The 20,353-nt window shown below is 41.6% G+C and overlaps 2 protein-coding genes across 10 annotated transcripts; one reads left to right on the top strand and one right to left on the bottom strand.

The window, feature by feature from the left end:
- Positions 1-1,041: 1,041 nt before the first annotated feature.
- AHSP (alpha hemoglobin stabilizing protein) lies at positions 1,042-9,513 on the bottom strand. 8 transcript variants are annotated; one of them, XM_081297783.1, is made up of 4 exons: positions 9,099-9,513; positions 1,868-2,017; positions 1,616-1,694; positions 1,042-1,387 (listed from the first exon to the last, which is right to left on the bottom strand). In XM_081297783.1, exons 3-4 carry the CDS (start codon positions 1,688-1,690, stop codon positions 1,154-1,156), a joined length of 309 nt encoding a protein of 102 aa, XP_081153909.1. In that variant the 5' UTR covers positions 1,691-1,694; positions 1,868-2,017; positions 9,099-9,513; the 3' UTR covers positions 1,042-1,153. The 8 variants fall into 8 exon arrangements, with proteins under 8 accessions (XP_081153909.1, XP_081153906.1, XP_081153911.1 ...); XM_081297780.1 differs by having other exon boundaries at positions 1,868-1,988; XM_081297785.1 differs by having other exon boundaries at positions 1,868-1,965.
- RUSF1 (RUS family member 1) lies at positions 8,442-20,345 on the top strand. 2 transcript variants are annotated; one of them, XM_081297776.1, is made up of 13 exons: positions 8,442-9,119; positions 9,524-9,638; positions 13,270-13,315; positions 14,406-14,438; positions 14,529-14,634; positions 15,615-15,716; positions 17,550-17,620; positions 17,700-17,884; positions 17,966-18,023; positions 18,435-18,505; positions 19,133-19,276; positions 19,372-19,449; positions 19,913-20,345. In XM_081297776.1, exons 1-13 carry the CDS (start codon positions 8,823-8,825, stop codon positions 20,032-20,034), a joined length of 1,428 nt encoding a protein of 475 aa, XP_081153902.1. In that variant the 5' UTR covers positions 8,442-8,822; the 3' UTR covers positions 20,035-20,345. The 2 variants fall into 2 exon arrangements, with proteins under 2 accessions (XP_081153902.1, XP_081153903.1); XM_081297777.1 differs by having other exon boundaries at positions 19,937-20,342.
- The last annotated feature ends 8 nt before the right edge of the window (positions 20,346-20,353 follow it).

Here is a 20,353-nt window from a genome sequence, read left to right as displayed (position 1 = left end):
ACCCTAGAAGAAACACAGAAAAGCTCTAGGCGGCGCCAAGCGGGATCTGATTGACGTGACCCGCCTCCTCGCCCCGCCCCTCTGCCCCGCGCAGTCCCTAAGGCCTCGGGGCTTTCAGACGAGTTAGCTCTGCAATCTAAAACCTTCATTTCGTATTCGTTTTTGTTTTTATTCTTTTTAATTATACACAACATTAGGATTCATTTTGACATAATAATAAAAGCATGGAATATAATTTGTTCTAATGCAGTCCCCAGTACTTCCCAATTCCCTTTCCCTCCTATCCTCCCTCCCCTTTCCCTTCCCTGTACCTTACTGATCTATTTACTTATAGTTTTGTGACTTTTTTTTTTTCATTTCGTTTTTCAAAAGTAATGACCCTGACCCTATTGTGGTTTCACCCCAGAGCTCTAATAGTAGTCAGGAGGTCTGAGAGAAAAGAGGAAAGTGACAGAGACGGCTTAAGCAGTGGGAACGGCTGGCTTCTGATTTTTCCCTGTCCTGGGATCTGGGTCTGAAGGATGGTGGAGCCAAAGGGTAAAGATTTGGCCATCTGAAATATACCAGACGTATTGAATGGTTCCCAATATCCTTTCTAACTCTGAATTCCTGAGATACTTCGGGGAGTACCCCCAAAGGTATTCTGTAGTAGCCTTGGAATCAGAAAATCCTAGAATATTGTTCAAGTAGGAGCTAAGGGCAGGTGATTGAATAATCGTGGCAGTAAACCTGGCTCTGGTTGAACCAAGGAGACTTGCAACAGCTTTCTTCTAGAGTAACATATCACTGGACCATAATTTCTGGAAGGCTTTTATCTCCCTTTTTCTATTACCCACTTCATCCCAGCACTTTCTCTTTAGTCCCTGCCTTCCTGGCCCTTAGTTCAGCCTATTTTAGTATTGCCCAGTGGTTACTTAAACCTGCTAACCTCTATTACTAAATTAAGTCTCCGAGATCATATCTAAGAAGGATTGAAGAAAAAGAAACCAACTGCCCTCATAAGCCAGGGCCAGACAATGGAAAAAGAGCCAGGAAGTCCAGTAAAACCAGTACTGGTATTTATTGGGGTATCATGAAGAAGCACATCCTGAGTACATGATCTACAAAGCCAGAATTTAAGGGCTTCTTGAAGATGAAGGCCTGGATCTCTGGGTTAGAAGGAAGGAAGCTTATGGTTTGGGTGCTCATGGGATTTCAGGAAGTCCTTATATTTAACCAGAAAAGATTTTGCCAGAATGTCCAACTGTTGCTGGAGTTCCTGCAGAGCCCCAACTTGTTCTTGCTGCTCCCCTTTCATATGATGCTTGTAATAGTTGACATAGAAGTTCACCCAGTCATCCACCACAGTCACCATGTCTTCTTCAGAAATAAGAGGATCATTAAAGACCTGGGGAAAGTAGAGAGAGAGTTAGCAAGGAAGAATGTGGTCAGCAATGTGATTCAGGAATACCAGACCAGTCTCACAAACTCTCACATCTCTTTGATTTATATTCCCTATCTTTAGTTCATTCCATTAACCACCATCACCCTCAAGTTTCAAATTATTCTCCCTTCTCTGTCCTCACCCCAGCACACGTATTTCAGGCCTGTCCTTTGAAACAGTGCCTGGGCTTACCTGCTGATTCAGCAGAACATTAAATTCCTTCATTCCCGTGGAAATGAGATCCTTATTAGACTGAAGATGGGCCATCTGCCTGTATAGAGAAAGAGGTAGAATTTAAATATCCCTTTCCCTCACCCTTGGTTATTTCCCTCAGTTCTCTCACTGCCTTTAAAGGTCTCTGGTGCTTTACAGGTACACCTTCTTTCCAAAACTTTTCAAATCTTGCTCTGCTCTGAAGTCACATTTTTCCCAAGTTGGACTCACCTTCAAGTCTAACAGAGTCCCTATGTCCTTTGTGCTGAGCTAGATGCAGGCATGAAGTCAAGTGTTCACTTCAGAAGAAAACCCCACATATCTAGGTTCTGAGGGAGGGTGATAGGTCAGCCTAGGGTGGAGAAGGAGGGTGAGGCTTCCCTGAAGTTAGAGAGATAGACAGCCCAAGAAAAATAGATAAACGAAGAGACCCAAAAATTGCAAAAACTAAACCAGGAACATATGTTTGCCCTCTGCCCCTCAACCCAATATCCAATATCCCATCCAAGTACTCAAGAAACTAACATTAACTGAGCCCTTGTTACGTGACAAGCACCTTTACATCATCAATACAGTGTGAGGGCAATCCTTCTCCCTATCTATAGATGACATACTAATAACAGCTACATTACATTTATTCATTTGTGCCAGGCACTATTTCAAACATGTACTATTTATCTTTATTTTGAGGATCCTTTTAGACATATTTTGCAGATGAGCCATCCTAAAGATGTGGATCAGGATATGTTCCACAAAAATGGAGATGTATTTATCTTGTTCTCAGACATATCATCAAGTATTCAATAAAGCAGAAATACTTTTTCTTATTTTTAAATTTTTTCCTAATGTTTTCCATTCTAACAGATTATTTTCAAATTTCAAAATCACTACATACTAATCAAAATAATCAAAGAAATACAAATGTGTACACTGAAAATTTTGATCATTTTTCTGCCCACACAGAAGTAACCAGCATTAAGGATGTATGTATTTCCTGTTGTAGTTTTTGCCACTCAAACACCAACATTCAGGGGCTGCTGTTGTAGCTTAGTGGTAGAGTGCTTGCCTAGCATGTGTGAGGCACTGGGTTCAATCCTCAGCACCACGTAAAAACTAATAAATAAATAAATGCATAAATATTTCTTAAAAAACAACATTCATAGACACTTATATATTCATAGTGACTTGTTAATTTGCTTTTTGATTACAGTATTTTCTTAATAAACATTTAACAATATTGACTTCTTTTTGGTGTACAGTTTATTAACTTTAAGACTTATATAGATTCACATCACTGTCACCACGATAAGGATATAGAACATTTCCATCACCCAAAAAACTTCTTTGTGATACTCCTTCACTTTGTAGTCACCTCCATTCCACTCCTGAACCTGGCAATAACTAAACATCCTCCATCACTATCCTCCATCACTACAGTTCAGTCTTTTTAAAGATGTAATGTCAATGGAATCAATCATAAAAAAATGCATAACCTTTGAGACCCACTTCTTTCTCCTAGCATAATGACTTTGAGGTTCATCCAAATTGTTACAAGTACCTATAAGTTGTTCTTTTTCATTGCTGAGTGTACGTTGTATGGATGCACCACAATTTATTTATTCAGCCACTGAAGGACATCTCAATTGTTTGCAGTTTTGGCAAATATGAATAGAAATTCTATAAACATTTGTGTACAAGTTTTTGTGTGAATATGTTTTCATTTATCTAGAGCAGAAAATATGTTTAGCACTAGGAGGAATAGTTACACTACAACTTAACAAAATACATATATATAGAAACAATAACAAACTGACAGTTCAATAATAAAACAAATAACCCAATCTTTCAAATAGTCAAAATATTAGAACACATGTCATAAAGAAAATATACAAAAAGATAATAATCAAATGAAAAAGATGTTCAGTATCATTACTCATCAGGAAAATGCAAATTAAAGCCACAATGTGTTATCACTTCATGCCCCTTTCAATGACTAAAATTAAAAAGACTGGCTAAGTGTTGGTGAGGTTGTGGAACAATTTAGAATTATCATACATTACTGTTGGGAGTGTAAAATGGTACTATCACTTTGAAAAACAGCATACAGCAAAACCACGTGCCTTCTGGTTTAGTTCATTAATTTCAACACACATATTAATTCACATAATTACTACCATAATAAGATACAGAACATTTCCATCACTCCCTCCAAAAAAAAAAAAACTCCTTTGTGTTACTCTTTTATAGTTACCACCATTCCCATTTGGCAATTTCCTTTAAAAAGTTCACTTACCACATGACCCAGCAATACCCTCATAGGTATTTTATCCATGATACACATGACACTTACCACATGACCCAGCAATACCCTCATAGGTATTTTATCCATGATAAATGAATATACATGTCTACAAAATTCTTAAATGCAAATGCAGGTGTTCATAGCACCTTTATTCATCATTGACCTAAATTGGACACAATCTAAATATTCACAAACCAAAGAATGGCTATACAAATTGCAGTATATTCATGCAATGGAATACTCCTCAGCAATTTTTTAAAAGAATAGACTAATGTTTGATAATATGATAATATGAATGAATCTCATAAACATGCTGACCAAAGATGACAGCTATAAAACTACATATAGCACACTATAATTCTATTTGTATGCAGTTCTAGAATAGGCAATATTAATCTGTAATGGAAGAAAGCAAATTTGGTTACATGGAGTCAGAATAAAGTGTGAGAATTAAAATGCAGAAGTGGCTGATTGCCCTTTTTACACACACACACACACAAACATCTTGATTATGACAAGCAACTTCATATACTTTTAGAAGGAGTATAAATTGGTAAAACTTTTTAAAGGATAATTTTACAATTCTTTGAATTAAAATACATATGTGTTTCAACCCAATGATTCTGCTTTGGATTCTACCTTGGACTCTACTTTTATAACACATAGATATGCTTGTACAAGGAATTTGCCATCCCAGTTTGTACAGATGAAAAGGTAGAAATAATATAAAATTTTATCAATAGAGAGAATCTTGAAAGAAAGAGGATTGCAAGTTCGAGACCAGACTCGGCAAATTATTAAGGCCCTAAGCAACTTAGAGAGACCCTGTCCCAAAATAAAAAGGGCTGGGGGTGTGGCTTATGATTAAGTGTCCTTGAGGTCAATTCCCCTGTCCCCCAAAAAATAAAAAATAAAATAAAAAAGTGTAGATACATATGTGCTAATATGAAATATCTTTAAGACAATGTTAAATGAACTATAGTTTGAATAAATTAAACCAGGCCAGGATACTGGAGTAGGAATTAATTTCAAAACTATTTATGTGTATAATGATAGACTGTTAACTTCTAGAGAGGGACTGTTATTGGCTGGGAAAATGGAAAGAGGAATTCTTGCAAGGGAGAATTTGACCTTACCTCTTAGTATTATTTGAATTATTTTATAGCAGAAAAATTATCTGTTTTTTTAGGGGCTGGGTTTGTGGCTTAGTGGTAGAGCACTTGCTTAGCATGTGTGAGGCACTGGGTTCAATCCTCAGCAGCATATATAAATAAATTAATAAAACAAAGGTCCATTAACATCTAAAAAAATCTTTAAAATTTTTTTTAATTCTTAAAATTAATGTAATATAAGAAAGTAAAGGAGGGTATTTTAAAAATTGTTCATTTCAGGTTTGAATCCTGCTTCATTTCCTAACAGATTAATAGCTGTTCACTAAATATTTGTTGAATGAATAAATGAATGGTTTTGCCACTTTTCAGCTCTGTGATGTTGATGAATTCACTTTAAATATATGTGTCAGATTTTATTCTGTGAAGGAAGAATAAAATAATAATATGTCTATTTTATAAGAATTATTGGAAAAAAATTCATTCATTCATTCCACAAGTAGATATTTGGCATCTACCTTGTGCCAGGCACTGATATGAGGCAACAAAATATATTGACACCAAAGATAAAGTTCCTGTCTTCTTGGAGCTTACCTCTAGTTGGGGACTTGAAGGAATGAATTATAAGGGGCAAACTGTGAGAGATAAGGCAGGACCCAATCTACAAAGTTTTATGGGCCATCCCAAGAAGTTTGGGTTTATTTTCAAATGTGAAGAAAAGTCATTGAAGAGCTTCAATACCGAAATCTCCTTCCTTAAAAATAATGAAAAGCCACTGAAAGATTTTAAGCAAGGGAATTATAAGTTATGAGGTCTTTGGAATATATATATATATATATATATATATATATATATATATAGAGAGAGAGAGAGAGAGAGAGAGAGAGAGAGAGAGAGGAGTAGAATTGGGGAGATCAATGAGAGTAAAACCAATAATATGAGGAGTTTGGACTATTCTGCCCAGGGCATAACATACTACTTGGTGCTAGGAGTTAGGGGCAGGCTACCAAAAGGTAAAGGAAGTGAAATTATTTCTTTTTCAAGTCACTAATCTGCACCCTTGGGTCAGGGGAGGTGTATGATAAGTCCTTGTCCTCAAAGACTTAAAGTCCACCTGGGACATGACAGAGATAACTAATAAAATGAAATACAAAGTGGCTCAAGGCAGCATTTTAAGGGCCAAACAGGTATTACAATGAATAAGGACTGCCATGGTCTCTGAGCAGGGATAGGTCAATGTGACATTGATAGTCAGTAAAGCTGAAGAAATCCTATAAATAGTGCGACCATATCAGTTAACCCAGGACAGCTCCACTTTAGACCTGTTATATCAACATAATTACTAATAGTAATTCTTTGATGACACTCTCAAAAGTCCTGGTTTAGACAATAAATTATACAATGAAACTAATTATGAATGTCACTTGGCCTGCCTCATATGAAGCTAAGGGCCTCACATTGAAACACTTAAACAATGGCTAATGCTTAAATAGTATGTACTTTGTGCCATATACAGTTCAAGAGCTTTACACATGTGACTCACTTAATCCTCATCTTAACCATATGTTGTAAGCACTAATATTGTTCCCATGTAGAAATGAAGAAACTAAAGAGCAGAAAATGAGTAACTTGTCTAAGATCTCACAGGTACAACCATAGTGGAACAGAACCTAGATTCAAGGTAAGGCCTTTGGATGGAATTCATTCATAGAAGTTGGTCTCAGAGTTAGGTACACTCACAGAAATTAATATTTAAAAATTAATGAAGTATTTATAACCTTTCAATTTTTCACCAGGAAACTCAATTAAAAAAAAATTAAGTACTTGGGTTTATCTCAGCCTCAGAGAGACTCTATGTAGGTGTCAGATAAGGTGAGATGTGGTAGAAAGGTTTCCATGAGAAGGTGGTAGTTTGGGAGAACCAGAAGTTTTAGGGAGAGAATTTTCAACTGGGACCAAACTGGATTGAGGGGAGTCCAAGAATGTCAGGTTAAGGAACCAGGATATTTTATTTTCTGACTTAAAACAAAGAGAATGCTCCTGGCAAATTTCTACTTCTTGGAGAAGACACTGCATTAGAAGATAAAAAAGGGAGCATATAATATGAGTTGGAAGGGAAAGAAATATTCTGTCTTTGGACTCTCCTCCCAATTTCATGGACCTTCTCCCCAAATAAACACACAAAAACTTCCTGTTTATCTTGTTATCTGACACTATTGTTGCAATCCCTTGATATTTTTCATCCCTTCAACTCCTTAGGAGGCTTTCAGAAATAATATTCTCCTAGTCTTAGGGATGTCTGAAGGGCAGAAAATTTCTAGTCAAGTCTATGTGTTACTGAAGCAAGTTCATCTACTCACTTGAAAAGTCCCTCTAAAAGACTAATGACTTGAAGACAAATTATTGGGACAATGAAAGAGATTTATTTGGAAATCCAGCAAACCCAAGAGAATGGGAGGCTATCTCTAACCAAGACCATCTTGCGGAACTCAAGTATGCAAGACTTTCTAGGGAAGAAAAGCAGGGCAAGGGGAGCATTGTTCAAGAAAAACTGATGACTAAAGACTTCTAGGTGCTGCTCCAGTGGCCTGGAACCCAACATTATCTTAGTTACTCTTACCTTGGTGTCTTAAGTCTCAAAGACAAAGAGAAAGATTAGGTAAATTTAGATAAAATCAATCTTGTATTATTGTCCCAGATAAAACATTTCTTAAATGATTAATATGTCAACATGCAGAGTTGAGCAGAAACATTCTAATCTAAAAGTTAAGGTAGCAAGGAGATATACAGTATGAAGGCAGAGAAGCCAAGCCTTTTCATCCTATTTTAGTTGCCAGTCGGATATCTGCAGGCCTAAGTGAAGAGTCAATGCCTTCAGCAAAAGCAGCCTTCAAGTCCCTGAAGAATAACCTAGGCAAAACTGTTATCATCATAACCAACAGGTCTAAAAGTGTTATCTACAGCAAAGTTAGTGGGAGACTAATTATATATTGCTCAGCTACTGTGACGTCCAAATTTTCTTTTTTATTTTTAAGGACAACTAAAAGCAAGTAAAGCTAAGGGGCTTATTTAGGTTTTCCCTGAGTTACACAGGGACACCAGAAGAGAGTAGGGCAACTGAGTGGCTCAATAGGGCCTCAGGGATCATCTTGTGAAATTTCTTCTCTTCACGCATTCATTCATTCATAAGTATCTTTTAGCATCTACTGTGAGTTAGGTAGAACTGACGAGAGAGAGAGAGAGAGAGAGAGAGAGAGAGAGAGAGAGAGAGAGAGAGAGAGAGAATATTGTCCTTACCCTCATAGCAAAGGAGATCAATTGGAAGGGATTTGAATCTGAAGCCTGTACATCCTTCAAGATGCAGAGAGAGAGAGAGAGAGAGAGAGAGAGAGAGAGAGACTGATTAACCCAAAGCCACACAGCTAAAAATTGTGCAGCCCCACAAAGTCTAACGATTAAAACCGTTTCCCTAGAGATGACTTCTTTCCTTTTCCCCATAAGTGAAAGTTCAGGTCACAAAGAATGAAAATGTCTTTCAAGGCCAAAAGCCCCCATTGCTTCTGTGTCCAAATACAATTTGCTACCTCGCCTCCGACACCCCCACCCCCCCCCAAAAAAAAAAAAAAAATCCGGATCAATCCTGCAGTATTCAAGTAGGGTTGCAGAAGCCCGCTGCCAATTAGCGAAAGAATGTTGCCCCTCCGCAGCCGCCGTAGCCGAGCCGGAAGTGTAGCCTGGCCTGTCTTCTAGCAAGATTCCAACCAAGAGGGTAGAGATGGCTGACGTGGCGAGGCTTGAAACCCCACTGTGCTCGGAACAGTTTGGCTCCGGAGCTGCACGGGGCTGCCGCGCCGCGCCAGACGGCAGCCTGCAATGGGAAGCGGAGGAAAGGCGCTGGTGGAGGTTCCCCGCCTTCTCGGTGAAACCCAGAGGACGAGAAGCGGACGGAGAGGGGTCTCCTGGGGCCGCTTTACTCCCTCTGTCGGGTCTGCAGGCCGTTTTCCTGCCTCAAGGCTTCCCCGATAGCGTCAGCCCCGATTATCTGCCTTACCAGATATGGGACTCCGTGCAGGTCAGCCCAGCCATCCGGGGCAGATGTTGGCATATGACTGGAGGTTAGGGAACGGAGCAGGCCACCTCCCTGCTCATTTATAAACGGGAGACTGGCCGAGCCTTGGCGCACACCTGTAATCCCAGCAGCTCTGGACGCTGAGGCTAGAGGATCACGAGTTGAAGCCAGCCTAAGCAACTTAGCGAGCCCGTGTCTCTAAATAAAATATAAAAAAGGACTGAGGATGTGGCTCTTTGGTTAAGCCTGGGTTCAATCCCTGATTCCAATAAATAAATAAACGCGAGACTGGATCCCAGAGAGTAACTATGACATGTACTAGGCCATACACCAAGAAGAATCGATAATAGAACGTAGACCGCCTTGCTCCTGCGACCACTTCTCACTCCCCTTCTTTTCTTCCTCAGGCCTTTGCTTCCAGCCTGTCCGGCTCCCTGGCCACGCATGCAGTCTTGCTGGGCATAGGTGTGGGGAACGCAAAAGCCTCTGTTTCAGCTGCCACGGCCACCTGGCTTGTGAAAGGTGAGCAGGACCCCTGGAGCCTCACCTGTTGCTCTCAGCCATGCCTTTTCTTTGGCCTCCTTTTCCTCCACTGCAAAACCCAGCCCTGCTTTCCCACTTGATCAGTGTTTGGACCTCCAGCTCTGGGCTCTGACATGTGTATGCTGCAGGTAGCATACAAAAGCCAAGTATCCCCAGTGCTTAGAACAGTGTTTTATACCTTCATCCATTACACCAGCCCGGCCCCTGCACTAGTTGCCCATACAAACTGCAGAGTCCCTAAATCATTTGGATCCCAAATCCCCAAATTAACTGCCCCCTCCCCTTTACACCAAGTCTCTGTAGAGATTTGCATGAAAATGTAATTTTTTGAATAAAACCAACCGCCTAGGATTGATTTTTTTATGGAAATTGGTTAGTTCGTGGGGGGAGAAGGATATAGTTGGTCCTGAGTAAAAGAAGGTTCTAGAAAGGATAAATGGTATCCTGTATCCTCTAAGATACTAGATGCTGCTGTAAGTGGTAACTATAGTGACCATCTGCTGAGTGTGTACAATTTTTTAAAAAATCACTGAGGGGGAAAAAAAGATATAGTTTGGTACTGTGTCACCTACAAAGTGAAGTATAGAATAAAAGGGAAACTACCACTCATTCTTCAGGAGTACACATTGGCCACTGTCCTTTGTCCCTCACCTCTATTCCTAATGGATGTTTAAATCAAATCTAAAGGGAAGTGCATTCTCTCCTAGCTTCTGTCTGACCACACCTCTGGTGAGCCTTTCTATATCTTTTGGAGAATCAGGAGGCTTCTGCTAATATCTTATTAATAAGGCTGAGCAAACTGTCCAGATAAGAGTCACCTCTGGAAAACTTTCTCTGATAGTGCATACTAGTGGAGAGGTGATGGTAATCTGGCTTGTTGTCCTGATTGTCTCTTTGTTTAATGAAAACAAGGATAGTTACTGCTAACAGTGCTTACTGTCAGTCTTTGTATGCTGATTTGGTTTTCACAGTAGCTCTGACATAGATATAGCCATTACCCCCATTTTATAGATGAGAAACTCACTGCTCACATCCAATTTAAGTGGAGTTAAATACTTAGGTTCAAGTGGTGGGGCATGGACTTGAACCTAAGTGATTTACCTCCAGAGTCTATTTTCATGTTACCATATCCTGCTGAATTTGAATCTTTTCCATTACTCTCCTGTTGGCTAAGTTTTTGGAAAGCAGTTGGAATTTGGGTCAGTAGTTGTTGTTTTTTTTTTTAATATGTCATTTCTTAGCACCCCAGTCTCATCCCTCAGTATGTTGCCTATGTATGTCTTCAACTCAGATAAGTTATTAATAAAAAATAAGACAATTTGAAGGTATGAAAAAAATATCCACTTATTTTACAATCTGTTTTCATGTTAAAAGAAGCCCTCTTAATTAGGATTTTACGAGCTTGTTTCCATCAAACATAAGAAATTTGTATGCAGAGGATCATATAAGAAACTCCCTTGTAATTTTTTGATGTGAACATTTTCAGCTACAAACCTCATGCAATGAGGTTAATTGTTATAATTAGTAATAGTACTACTACTAGAAGCTAATACTTTGACAGCCTACTGCAAGCCAGGTGTTTTGCCCATGTACATGTAAATATGTCTTAATCCCTGCAGCAGCCTTGGATACCATTATTCATTTTTCAGGTTGGAGAAACTGAGGCACATAAAAGTTAAGTAACTTGTCTAAGTTCACTTAGGGCCAGGATTTGGATCCAGGCTGACTGACGCCTGTGTTCCACTCTTCACTATCACACTGTGCCAGTTAGTATTTTAGAGTAGAGTCAAATATAGTTTGCAGACAGCTGATTCCTACTAGACTCAGACGTTTCTAGATTTTACAGCTCTGCTAATTGTGAGATAAGGAAGAGTAGGTGGGAATTAAGTTTCCTTTTCTGGTGGACAATATTGACTTTCACATATTAAGGGAGGTATTATTATATTATTAATGCATCCTTATGCCAACCTGCAGGTGCTGATGGGTGCCCTGCAAACTGCCTCAAAGAAATGTAGAGTAGGCTCCCTTTGTGTTAAGTGGCTGAGGAAGATAATACACAATTTGTTGACTGTATAGTCAAAGGAAAGATAAATGGAGTCTGGCCCAGTGGGCTCCCCTCCCTCTCAACCAATAAAAGTGGTTTTGCCATTTTTTAAGTCACTAAGTTGATCCAGTATAAGAATTTAAATGGAACAATGAGAATTTTATTTAGAATGTAATGTACTTGAGGGAAGAGGATAAGGTGAGTGACAGAAAAGAGGAAGCCTATAAAGCCATCTTGATGGGTATTACTTCCAGGGTCAGAAAGGGGACAGAAATGAAGTAGAATAGGCTGGATGGGAATGGGTTATATACATGCATCCTCTGAATGAGGTAGCCACTGCTCAGCCCCAGCTGATTGTGATAGTAAGGGAAGTAAGACCTCAAAGTCTTCCAGAAAATAAGTCATGTCCTCAAAGTCTTCCAGAAAAGCTAGAAATTCAATTTTTCTTATAAAGATATCCCAATTTTGTTCATAAGTCTTCTCTGAATTTCAGTGGCTTTGTCTGTGAAAGAGAATGATCCCTCCCAAGTTTATAGGATGAGTGAAAATTGATAGGTGTAGGTATGTCAGGTGTCCATCAGAGTGCTTAACAGTCTCCCTCAAGTCCATAGTTTGTGAAGCATGTCCATTAAAAGACCTCAGTGCCCAAGAACAGAAGTTACTGCACATCTGTTTTCATTGGCAAATGGGGAGGATTGGCCTATGTCATCACCTTTGTATGTTTTAGGATGCTCCTAACCTTCATTCCCACAACCTAGTTTCCTTTCTCCCTGGATCCTTCTCTTGAGGGTCTATCACCTCAAGCTCAAGCAAATTGGAGTTCTCTGCCTATCCTACCTGTCCTTTCCAGTGCCCACCATGTGAGTACCTCCCAGTTATCTGGTTCTCAAACATTCCTTCCTTGTGATCCCCTTGCTGAGCTTAATGGGTGCTATCTCAGTATAAGATATGACCTGAATTAAAAATATTTTCTATAAAGAGCCAGGTGATAAATATTTTACCCATTTCAGGGTGTGTAGTCATAGCCACTCAGTTCAATCATTGTGTCACAAAAACAATCACGACAATCCATAAACAGATCTTTTGAAGAGTTTTACCAAATAGATATATATTCCTAAGCACTATGTGGTTTTAGTTTTAAAATTCTCTGAAAAATTATCTTGTGCTATCTAGGCTTCATGCAAGATTTTAATACTAGTATTCATCTATGTTGATGTGAGGAGTTGGGGTTCATTGTGCATTATTCATATGCCACTGAGTGAACACACCAGAATTTATACATTCTTTTCTCAGTGAGCATTTGCAGTATCCCAGTTTCTTGCTGTTTTTAACAATGCTGCAAAGAATATTTCTTGTCTGTGTCTTTCAGTGTACATGTGTACATAGTTCTCTTGGGCACTTCTGACCACATCAGACAGCTATGTCTGTTCAGAACTTATCATACTACATGCACCTCCTAAGGACAGTGTGACCCAGGGTAAATTAGCCAGTTCCATGCTAGAGTCTGCCAGGCTCTGCAGCTCCTAAATCTCTTCCTTGTTCCTTACCAATGCCTTTCTCCCCCAGATTCAACTGGCATGCTGGGCCGTATCATCTTTGCCTGGTGGAAGGGGTGAGTTTCTCTTCCTAGGCAGCAGACCTAAAGCAATACTCCCTAGTTGTGGTAGTCATGATAGTAATAATGTCACCTTCAATGATGATTGCAAAGGTCAATGCAATAGTCTGAATGTGCCATGGCACATAATAAGGACTCAACTGTGTCCCATAAGCACTGTATATATTTCTCGAATCCTTATAACAACTTTATAGGGTAGGATTGAATGTGTACATTTTAAAGATGTGAATCATGCCTAGAAGAGGCTTGTTACCTAAGCCATATGATCTGTATTAGTGAAATAGGATTTGAACCCAAAGCATGTACTCTTTCAATGGTATCAACTGGTTTATTGGGCAGAACCCCCAGTCAGGCACATATATTCAGAAGTTCCACTCTGTACTTGCTGTATACCCTACCCAAGAATGCTCTCCCTTTTCCTCCAGGAGATTTCAAATTAAGGTTTGGGACTAATGCTGTAAATTCTGAACTGGCCTGAGGGCTGCAGCATTTCCTGCCACTGGGATTTTAGAGACATGGTATCCAGGTGTTTATGCACAGGCCTGGGACACAAGGACAGAAGAGGTAGCCATCTGTGGTGTCATATAACAGAAATATCCTCTATGTATGTTAGACCCCAGCTCTTTTCTTGGCCTTTCTCCCATCTCCACCCACTGTGGATGTGATCCAAGAGAATTTGTATCAGATATCAGTAACATGCAGAATTATACTGAATTTAGTGTTTACCAGTTTAAAATATATGGACTTTTTTTCTGGATATCCTCAATGAAGCAGGAAGGAAAGAGGTGAAGAACCCAGCCTCACTCAAAGGATGGCAAAGGTTAGAGGTCAGCCACAAAACAGATTTTTCCCTTGGTAAGTCATGGATTAGTAAGGGGAAAACAGTTGCCTGAAGGTTCTCCCACTTAGTGGTCACATTTTAGACAGCAGTGACAAGATATGAGAACAGATGTGTGGCTAGAGGTATGTGTTTTCCCTGAACTCTTTAGATCTTGTCATGGCCTAGGACTCCCCACACTGCCCACAGGATGTTTTTTCTCCTTTTTCTCCTTCATTTTAAATTGCAACAACATTTTATTCCCTGCAGGGGCAAACTGGACTGTAATGCAAAGCAGTGGAGGTGAGGAAAGGACTGGGACAGAGAGGAGGAGTCGTCTTCTACTATGAAGGTCTCTTGTCTGTGACTTCTAACCTCTGATCCTTCCACCAGGCTTTTTGCTGACATTCTCAACGATTTAGCCATGTTCCTCGAGATTATGGCTCCTATTTACCCAATCTGTTTCACCATGACCGTCAGCACCAGCAACCTGGCCAAGGTATCCACCTCTAGGGCACCCCTTTGCCCAAGATCCATCTGCCTTGGTAGGGCTCTGTGTGGGCTCATCTGGGCCTGTGCTCAAGGTATTTCTAAAAGAATAGAAAGTTAAGATGTTTCTACTCAGACCCAGCCAAGTTTTCTGATCTGTCTCTAGCCAGATAGCCCTACTCAGAAATCAGTCCAAGGCAGGTTCAGAACCACTGTTGAGGGAGCTCTAAGCTGAGGGTAAGTACTAGTCTTCTATCAACATTTGGAGACAAGCTTCCTGGCCATTTTCCATTCTTTGAGTAAAATATCTATTGAGCGCTGGGGTTGTGGCTCAGTGGTAGAGTGCTCACCTAGCACATGTGAGGCACTGGGTTCTATCCTCAGCACCACATAAAATAAAATAAAGGTATTGTGTCCACCTACAACTAAAAATATATATATTAAAAAAATCTATTGAACATTTACTGTGTGGCATCTAAAAGGAGCTAAATATATAGTGAATATAAACATAAAGTGAATGAAGGTGATGAGAGGTCAGGGCCTCCAGTGTAGGTTTTGAATTATCCTGAAAGACTAAAGAGGGCTTAACTGGGACAGAAAGAGTTGAGATGTTACAGGCAGGCATAAAGTTGGAAACCAGACTTGTCTTGGTTGCTTAGCAAGATGGAGGATGTAGCCAAAGTAGGAGTTAGAGGTTGGGGAATATCTGAGCCAAGAATGATCTTTAAGCTTCCATCTTGAAGAAGGAAATTGAGGTTCCTGGGGCCAGGTTCACAGGGAGATATTGGCAGGCAGGACTTTAGTTTTCTCCTAGAATAGTACAGGAAAGGTGTACCTAGGAAGAGTGCAGGGTGAGAACTGGATACCAGGGCAGCCTTCAGTGCTTTGCTGGGGGGTCACTTCAGGACTTGTTTTCTCAAACTGGTATGAGTCATTTACTTGGTTTACCCACAGAAAGGGTGACCTTCATTCTTTCCTTTCCCCACCCAGTGCATTGTGAGTGTGGCTGGTGGGGCCACTCGAGCTGCACTGACTGTGCACCAGGCTCGGAGAAACAACATGGCCGATGTATCAGCCAAGGATAGCAGCCAGGTAAGCAATCAGGATTGGAGGGACTGGGGAGGGCAGGGGAGAGGTCAGACCAGAGCACAAGTTGGGAGTATGGAGAGAAGTACCTGAGTGCCCCTGGGAAGGGAAGAGATGGAAGACACCGAGGAAGTGTTGCTACTGTGACTGTCAGGATACACACACACACATACACATACACACACACACAGGTCTGAGGACACCACTCTGGTGTCAACAAAGCCAAACTGATCTCAGCCCTTGCCCATTGCCTTTATGACTAAGAGTGAGCCCTCACCCTTGCTTTCTAGGCCATATCCCACCTCGGGAGCTGGATGTTCTGATGACAGGAGGTCCAGCATACAAAGACACTTGGCAAGTCAAAATGTACTCAACATGGGGCTGTTAGGATCACAAACCAGAGACCTCCACTTAGCAGTTTGGCAGGCCCTGACCAACGAAGCCTGGAGAAGGGGGATAGGGACATTCTTAAAACTGAATCCTGTAGGTATTAGATTTTCCCCAAACACCCTCTAAGGTAGATACTATTATTATCCCTGTCTTAACAGATGACAAAAATAAGGCCCAGGGAGGCTCCAGAGATGTGAGGTGGTTTTCTTTTGACACTGAAGCAATTTAAGAACTTCTTTTCTATCCAGTCCTACTTTCCTGCCTTCTCCCATATTGTTTTGTTCAATAATACTAACACAAACTAACATGTTTAAAGCCTAATCACATGCCAAGTATTTCCTTTCTAAAAACTCCTTAAATCCTTAGTGTTATTTTGTAGTAAATATTCATTAGGACCATTGTACAGATGAGGAAGTAAAGAATATAGAGGTCCAATCCATGTAAGTGCCCCTAGGCAAGTCCTTTCTCTCAAGAAATGGTTGAACTAGTTCTTCTGTAGGGTCTCTTCCAGTTCTAATTCTACAAGGTTGTTAAAAGTGGAAAAAATAAATACTGGGCCCTTCTCTTTAGGATCACCCAGCTTCTTGACCTGGTCTCTCACTGGCTCCCAGCCCTGCCTCATCCCAAGCAATTTTTTTCCAAGGTTCTAGGGCTTCCTCAGTGAAGCAGTAATACACACGGGCAACATGCACCACATTGTAGGTCCACAGCAGACCCTGATTTCTGATGATGTTGTTTTGTTGCCACTCCATGTAGCTACTAGAAATGACTGTTTTGCCTATAAAAGAGGAGTTTCCTCTGTTCCTGTACTCCAAGGGCCCTGATCCCCCATGCACACCCTTCATTCCACAGCCCACACCTTACCAGGAAGGCTAGATAAAAAGAGCCCTCCAGCTTCTGCACCCTTTGTGCCAGGATCAACTCTCCCTGGAACCCCAGCTAGTCAGGAACACCAATCCAGACTCCTCCTCCTCCCTCATGATGATTTGGAGTCAGGCAGTCTGGGATCTTTTCACATATGGTATCCTCCATCTGGCCATCAGCATATTCTGATACCATGAGTTCACAAGGGAAGAGGTTTGGGCCCTTTTGTTCCTTTCCTGCTGTGTGGTTTCCTGACCCTTTTGCAGATTTGTCAGTTATTGCATACCAAGAAATTTGAGAGTCATTTGCCTTTTTAAATGACTATTTAAAAGTAGTTCTTCACACAGCAGGGAGTGCCTAAGTATGGATGACTTGCAAACAAAGAAGACATGTTCCAGGGCAGTTCTAAGGGTATTGAATGTACATGGGCAGAGTAGTAGCTGTCCAGATTCACTCACCAAAAATGTTAGAAATTTACTCAGTACCCCCGTCAGAGTAGGAAGGCATGCAGTGAAAGTTACTTAAAACTGGAAGTCTGGCCTGGATGGGAGCCTTCCAACTCCTGACACCTCTGCCATTTTCCAGGAGACGCTGGTGAACCTAGCAGGGCTCCTGGTCAGCCTCTTGATGCTTCCTCTGGTGTCAGATTGCCCTAGGTAAGCCAGGAGCAAGACTGGGGAGCAGATGCCCAACTGGGTCTCTACCCCCATTGGCCTTTTCACTCTGTTGCCCCAGCCTCAGCCTTGGATGTTTCTTCCTCCTCACTACTCTTCACATCTATGCCAACTACCGGGCAGTCCGTGCCCTTGTCATAGAGACTTTGAATGAAAGCCGGCTTCAGCTGGTCCTGAAGCACTTCCTTCAGAGGGGAGAGGTACTTGACCCCACTTCAGCCAATCAGATGGAGCCATTGTGGACAGGTGACCCAACCCTTTGGTCTCAAAACCAGTGTTTCCCAGCCTCTCCCCATGCCTGGGAATACTGACTCCAGCTTCCCACAGGTTTCTGGCCATCTCTGTCTCTTTCCCTGGGGGTTCCATTGCACCGCCTGATCTCCAGGTGAGTCGCCCAGGTATCCCACTCAATGCTGCTTCTTCCCACAATTCCCAGACATGGAATTGCCTCTCCTCACCAGGTTCCACTTTGCTATTCTATGTTTTTCATTTTCACTGAACAGCCTTGAGGGTCAGCATGAGATCTTGAGAGCAGCAGGGTATATAATATAGTGTATAAAAGAAATACGGTTTATTGAATGAAGGAAAGCTGGTGGGAAAATGGGTGATTTCATATAGAAAGAAAGGAAGGATGGATCTGGGGTGTATAGGTTATGGCTAAGGAATAGATGGGAAGTGAGTGAAAGACAGATAAAGTATGGACAGTTATGTGAAGGACCCACCCTTAACAGTTTGACCAGATGAGGACTCCTCCCTTCACTTTCCCCTCCCCCCACTGCATTCCTCTCTCCACCAGTGTCTTTGAGCTGCAGCAGCTGGTTGAGGGGCATCAAGAACCCTACCTCCTTTGCTGGAACCAGTCACGAAGTGAGTGTGCCACATTCTCCTAGCCTTAAACCCACCTTCATTACTCCTCTGTGGACAGTTTAGAGACAGCCTGTGTCTTTGAGGGCACCCTAAACTAAAACTTTGATGCATTCAATTTATAACTACATGCCCTTATGAAATTAATTTTATCACTCTGTAAAATGGAGCCATAGTAGTTGCCTTATTACCTTTAGCATTTTTCTGAAAGTCAAATAAGGTGATGACATAAAAACACTTTGTATATTGCCACGCACTGAAATAAGTTTATGATCTTTGGCTATCCCTGGGGAATCATTCTTCTCTCCCATCCTGAGTCACCTCTTGGAGAAACAAGTCCTCGAGATTGCTGATATGTTGATATGTGTGTTAAAAGGTGTTAATCCTCACTAGCAAAATAAACCCACTTCAGTGGGCTGCTGTGAAATTGCATTGTGAATTGAGCATTTCAGTTTGACCATTGGGAAGCAACAGGAGATGTAGTTAGATTGGGAAAGGGTGGGAAGAGAGCCTTCCATATTTGGTTAAGGCCTCTGGAGGAACACAGGTGAAGCATAAGTGGTGTAGGGTTAAGGGCATTTGGGTCGGTGGCCCTTCCCTAATACCCATCTTTCCCCTGGGTCTCTCCAGACCAAGTACAGGTAGTTCTGAGCCAGATGGCAGGCCCTGAGACAATCCTAAGGGCTGCCACACATGGGCTGGTACTTGGAGCCCTTCAAGAAGATGGACCACTTCCTGAAGAGCTGGAAGAGCTAAGAAACCGAGTGCGGGCAGGTAAGCACCTCATGGTCTAGACTACTGATGACTCAGAGAGGGGTGGAACATCTGTCCTGGTAAGGTATGAGAGCTGGTTCTGCATCCCACCCCAGGTGCTGAGAAAGATAGCTGGGTCATCATCAGAGAGACACATCAAGTGTTGAACAAACTGTTCCCAAAGTTCTTGAAAGGTAACATTGACCCTGTGGCTTCTTCGACCCTAAAGCCCTCTCCTGTGGTGCTTGCCTATCCTTACCCCATGCTTTTTACCTGGGACATAAAAGACATGACTTCTCTCTGTAATCTTAAGTCTGGGAATCAGTTTCCCTATCAATAAGATAAGATAAGGAAGTTAGGATGTCTCTGAGGCTGTGTTGATGTTGAATGTCTGTGTAATCCCAGTTGGAATTTAGGAAACAGGGGAGAGAAGAGGGCTCACCTTAACTTATGATGTCCTTTTATCCAGTACTTACTCCATCCTGCCCCTTTTCCATGTGCTGTCTCTGAATTCTGCTGCAACCAGATAAGGTTTCAGCCTCATTTCAACCTCCCCCAGCAGAGGAGCCCAAGTAGTGCATAGAGTCTGCATCTGGCTGTGCCTCTCCTTACCCACCTTCCAAGGGTCAGCCCAGATTCTCCTCCCACCATTCGTAGCATCATCCTGTGACCTTTCCCCAGGATTACAGACAGCTGGCTGGAAGACTGAGAAGCACCAGCTAGAGGTGGATGAGTGGAGGGCCACGTGGTTCCTGTCTCCAGAAAAGAAGGTCTTGTGAGCAGTCCAGATGAAGGCCCAGGGCCCAGGACAGGAGCATGGAGCAAGGACACTTAGACCACAACAGGACATAGGAAAGGCAACTTTATTTTTGCTTTAGGTGAATTGCTATGGCAGGTTGGCCAAGGCCTCATAGGAAGTGACTGCCAATCAGATGGACTGGACCCCAGGCAGAGATAAGGCAGGAAGAACGAAGACCTTCCCATTCTACTTTTGCCCCTTTTCCTCCCTTCCCTGGGAACTACTATAGGTTCTCCATCCCCAATTATTGTGAGGATGAGCCCTACCCTAGTTATGGCTCATGGTATCCAACACATTTG

Source organism: Spermophilus citellus (assembly GCF_964194105.1).
Source record: "Spermophilus citellus genome assembly, chromosome: 6".
Lineage (NCBI taxonomy): Eukaryota > Metazoa > Chordata > Mammalia > Rodentia > Sciuridae > Spermophilus > Spermophilus citellus.
This window is presented reverse-complemented; position numbering and strand designations above follow the sequence as displayed.

Coding starts and splice junctions, on each gene's coding strand:
- RUSF1 (XM_081297776.1), top strand. CDS start 8,823: ATGGCTGACGTGGCGAGGCTTGAAACCCCACTGTGCTCGGAACAGTTT. Junction 15,717..17,549: donor CAGCCAAGGATAGCAGCCAG/GTAAGCAATCAG, acceptor GCCATTTTCCAG/GAGACGCTGGTGAACCTAGC. Junction 18,024..18,434: donor TTGCACCGCCTGATCTCCAG/GTGAGTCGCCCA, acceptor TCTCTCCACCAG/TGTCTTTGAGCTGCAGCAGC.
- AHSP (XM_081297778.1), bottom strand. CDS start 9,133: ATGGCTGGGCTGACCTGCACGGAGTCCCATATCTG. Junction 1,695..9,098: donor TGCACGGAGTCCCATATCTG/GTAAGGCAGATA, acceptor TTCTCTATACAG/GCAGATGGCCCATCTTCAGT. Junction 1,388..1,615: donor ATGTTCTGCTGAATCAGCAG/GTAAGCCCAGGC, acceptor TACTTTCCCCAG/GTCTTTAATGATCCTCTTAT.